At 38.0% G+C, this 3,925-nt stretch overlaps 1 protein-coding gene across 1 annotated transcript in view; it reads left to right on the top strand.

Moving 5' to 3' along the window:
- The first annotated feature begins 1,361 nt into the window (after positions 1-1,361).
- LOC119032550 (extracellular calcium-sensing receptor-like) overlaps positions 1,362-3,925 on the top strand; it is a 4,517-nt gene continuing 1,953 nt past the window's right edge. The window contains exons 1-6 of the mRNA XM_037121873.1: positions 1,362-1,570; positions 1,831-2,125; positions 2,287-2,373; positions 2,623-2,892; positions 3,221-3,427; positions 3,523-3,798. Of these exons, the coding sequence (XP_036977768.1) occupies positions 1,362-1,570; positions 1,831-2,125; positions 2,287-2,373; positions 2,623-2,892; positions 3,221-3,427; positions 3,523-3,798 (1,344 nt within the window). The remainder of the gene's footprint in view (positions 1,571-1,830; positions 2,126-2,286; positions 2,374-2,622; positions 2,893-3,220; positions 3,428-3,522; positions 3,799-3,925) is intronic.

The raw sequence follows: 3,925 nt of genomic DNA, 5'->3' as shown, positions 1-3,925 counted from the left end.
TTTTAGCAAAAAATGTTCATTAAAGATTTTACATTAATAATGTTGTTCCTGCCTGATGATTTAATTTTGACATTCTCCAGGATTTGAAAGATTAAAAATTGAAAACATTTTTAACTGCATGGACAATTCCACAATTCCACATCACGGTGAAGGTTATCGTAGAATTCTCATGAACTTCAGCATGTAAATATTAGAAACAGAATTGGCAGCAGCACCAACCTTTTCTCTTCAACTGGTGGCACAATGCAAGATACTTAAAATCTACATTTAAAACACAATCATTTTGACAGTTACTGAATTTGGTGCTCGGGTGATCACATCAACTGCAAATATGAATCCCAGTTGTTAACAAACAAAACAAAGAACAAGTCAAAGAACAATTTACTAAAAAATAGAAATAATACCAACAGGGCAGTTTTTAGACCCAACTTTACAAAAAATATATTTTTATATATTAAAGTCACTGGATATGCCTTAATTGCCACAGAATGAAGTAATCATATCTTACATTTATCAGTAAGACCCAACCCCCTCTTAAAATTCATGATGGAAGTGCTACAGTTAAGAATGTGGGTGAGGTGAAGAGGTCAGCCTGTAAGGGTCAAGAACTCACAGTTGATGAAAACAAAATCTTGTGCAATCTGTGAATCCAAAAAGGTTACTTCTGATTTTTTTTCAGACCCCATGTATAACTCATTATAGCAGTGTAAAACAGTGCGGAAAATGGAAGATGTACTATTTCCAAATTGTATTAGTATTTTGCTACCATCTAGTGGACACTTAATAAGACATATATGTTTGATAGTGAAAGTGCATTTTGTGAGTTCAAATGTTCAATTTTTGTTATAAATTGGGAAATATACTCTTCTGATATGATTTGGTTTTAGACTGCAGAGCATATCTGACAAAAACTTGTATTTTACTACAATGCAAGTAAATGTTTTACTGGATGGTCTATATACTTAACATCATAATTTACATATCAAACTCAAACAGTTAATGACTAAAAATATATATGACGATGAACACAAATATGGTTGTAATTCATAAGCCAAAACGCACCAATCATTCATCATCTAAAAAGTAAAATTTGGGTTGGAAATTGTGCTCGCATGGCCGGATATTTTATCAAAATTGCAAAAATTAATTCTGCCTCAACACAGAATTATTAACAAATGAAATGTGGTACAGCCCCTGCCCCTGTTTTTGCTTGTGCCCCAATAGTCCAATGGGTGGTGTGTAAGATGAAATAATATTGCAAGTCAATAAAAGAGGTTAACAGTTATCAAGCTGCACTCGGAAAAGGGATGAACAGGAGGAGAGTCATGTGGGCATATTTAGAGGCCAACTTTATCTTGCTTATGTATTTCACATTGTTGTATTCCTACTTCTCTGGTGTTGTGTCCTCCCCTCTTGATTCCTCATCATGCCTGTTACAGGGACAGTTTAATCTGAATGGGCAGCACAAGGCTGGAGATGTGGTTCTAGGTGGGCTGTTTGAGATCCACTTTTTTTCTGTCTTTCCTGACCTTTCCTTTTCCTCTGAGCCACAACCGCCTACCTGCCACAGGTAAGTTTATTAGGGAAGCAGCCGAAGCAGAAGCAGGGCAAAATGTATTCTATTGCCTGAATGCATTTCTGATAAGAAGCAATAACTTGTATGTATGCCATTTTAAATATTTATTTATATTTATTTGCACATTTGATTCAATAATTGTTGTTATTCAGCTGTCTTAATTGTAAAATCTGCAATTGTGCAACATGTTTAAATTGTCACATTTACTGTATGTTGTATTCATCAAGACTTAACAGTGCTCATTTTTGTGTTAGTTTTGATATTCTAGGATTCAGGCAGGCCCAGACCATGGCCTTTGCCATTGATGAGATTAACAGAAACTCCAACCTGCTACCTAATGTCACGCTGGGATACAGTCTTTATGATAACTGTGTCAAACTAGGGATTGGATTTCGTGCAGCATTATCCTTAGTCAGTGGTCAAGAAGAGCAATTTATATTAAACGAGACCTGTGCAGGAACCCCTCCAGTCATAGGGATTGTGGGTGATTCTTCCTCCACACGTTCTATTGCCATATCCACTGTCATAGGTTTGTACAGCGTACCTATGGTAAGTTTTCAGCCTTTCAATCTAATAATTGTGTTGGATCATTTTGATGTAATTTTGAATGCACCGTCACATGTGCACATGGAGTAACTGACCTTAAAAGTTTAAAGGAGCTTGAAAAGGCTTTGAATATTTTCAGGATGAACAGTATGTGTCTTTCACAGGTGAGTTATTTTGCCACATGTTCCTGTCTGAGCGACCGGCAGAAGTTTCCATCCTTCTTTAGGACGATCCCAAGTGACGCTTTCCAGGTGACCATCTGTCAACAAAATGAACATGCAAACGAGTTGTAGAGAAATCTTCCTCAGAACAAATATGCAACAAAAAAAATAATTCCTTCTACATAAAAACAAGTCACTCTATGTGTCACTTATGGGGGTGCTGTGTCTCCAATAACAAACCTGAGAGGCAATAATCAAACAAGGACACAAGGTCCACGGTTGAACCTAATTAGCAGGTTTTCCACTGTGCACTAATCCTTTCACTGTTTACTAATTTAGGTGCGTGCTATGATTCAGATTTTGAACCACTTTGGCTGGAGTTGGGCAGGTCTGCTCATCAGTGATGATGACTATGGACTCCACGCTGCTCGATCCTTCCAATCTGACCTGGTGCAGTCTGGCGGAGGATGTCTGGCTTACTTTGAGATTTTACCCTGGGGAACTGACCAAGCTGAACTAAGAAGGATTGTGGATGTGATGAAGAAATCCACAGCTCGTGTGGTCATTGTGTTTGCACATGAGAGTCACATGATTAACCTCATGGAAGAGGTTGGGCTTAAAAATACAAATGAACATTACTATGCATCCTAAAGTTTTACCTTTCAAACTGAAGTTGCAATAATATATTCCGCTTTGACAAATATACTGTATATTGAATGTAATACGTCAAACCTGTTATTGTCTTATAAACCTGTTAAGGAATCAGGTATTCAGATAAATTACACAAAACTCCAGTTGTAACCATTTTGATATTAAAAATGCATAAAAGATTGGATCTCCATATGAACAAGTAAGACAAGGTATCAAATGTGTGGGTTTCAGAAGACGAGACTAATTAATTGTCATATCAGTATGAATTCATTTATTTTGTATGCAGGTGGTAAGGCAAAATGTGACAGGCCTGCAGTGGATGGCCAGTGAAGCATGGACAGCTGCTACTGTCCTCCAGACCCCTGACCTCATGCCGTACCTGGCTGGCACACTTGGCATTGCCATCCGTCGAGGAGAAATACCAGGCTTCAAGGAATTCCTCCTACAGATACACCCTGACCTACACCACAACAACAGCTATGGAAATAGCATAGTGAGATTTTTAGCTGTGCAATTTGATCTGTTATTTGTAAGATTAGTATTTATCTAGTAATCATCAATTATAACACTGATTTGAATATGTTTCAGGTAAACCAGTTTTGGGAATTCACATTTCAGTGTAGATTTGCACCACCTCCAGCAGGTTGGTTGGAGGATGGGGGCACATTATGTACTGGACAAGAAAAGCTAGAGGATGTGGAGAATGAGTTTTTGGACATTTCAAACCTCAGGCCAGAGTATAATGTGTACAAGGCTGTGTATGCTCTGGCCCATGCCCTTGATGACATGCTGCAGTGTGAGCCAGGGAAAGGCCCTTTCAGCGGGCACAGCTGTGGCAAGTTACAAAGACTGGAGCCGTGGCAGGTGTGATATTAGTTTACGCTTCACATGTTTTATGATTAAATCATATGGTTAAGTATTTCCTACAAAGTGATGTTTAGGGTATGGAATTATAACAGGGCTCTAATAAAAAGAAACCCAGTGTTAGGGT

The sequence above is a fragment of the Acanthopagrus latus genome, chromosome 2 (genome assembly GCF_904848185.1).
Source record: "Acanthopagrus latus isolate v.2019 chromosome 2, fAcaLat1.1, whole genome shotgun sequence".
NCBI classification, from domain to species: Eukaryota; Metazoa; Chordata; class Actinopteri; order Spariformes; family Sparidae; genus Acanthopagrus; species Acanthopagrus latus.
The sequence above is the reverse complement of the archived record's forward strand: the minus strand, read 5'-3'. Positions and strand labels throughout refer to the sequence as shown.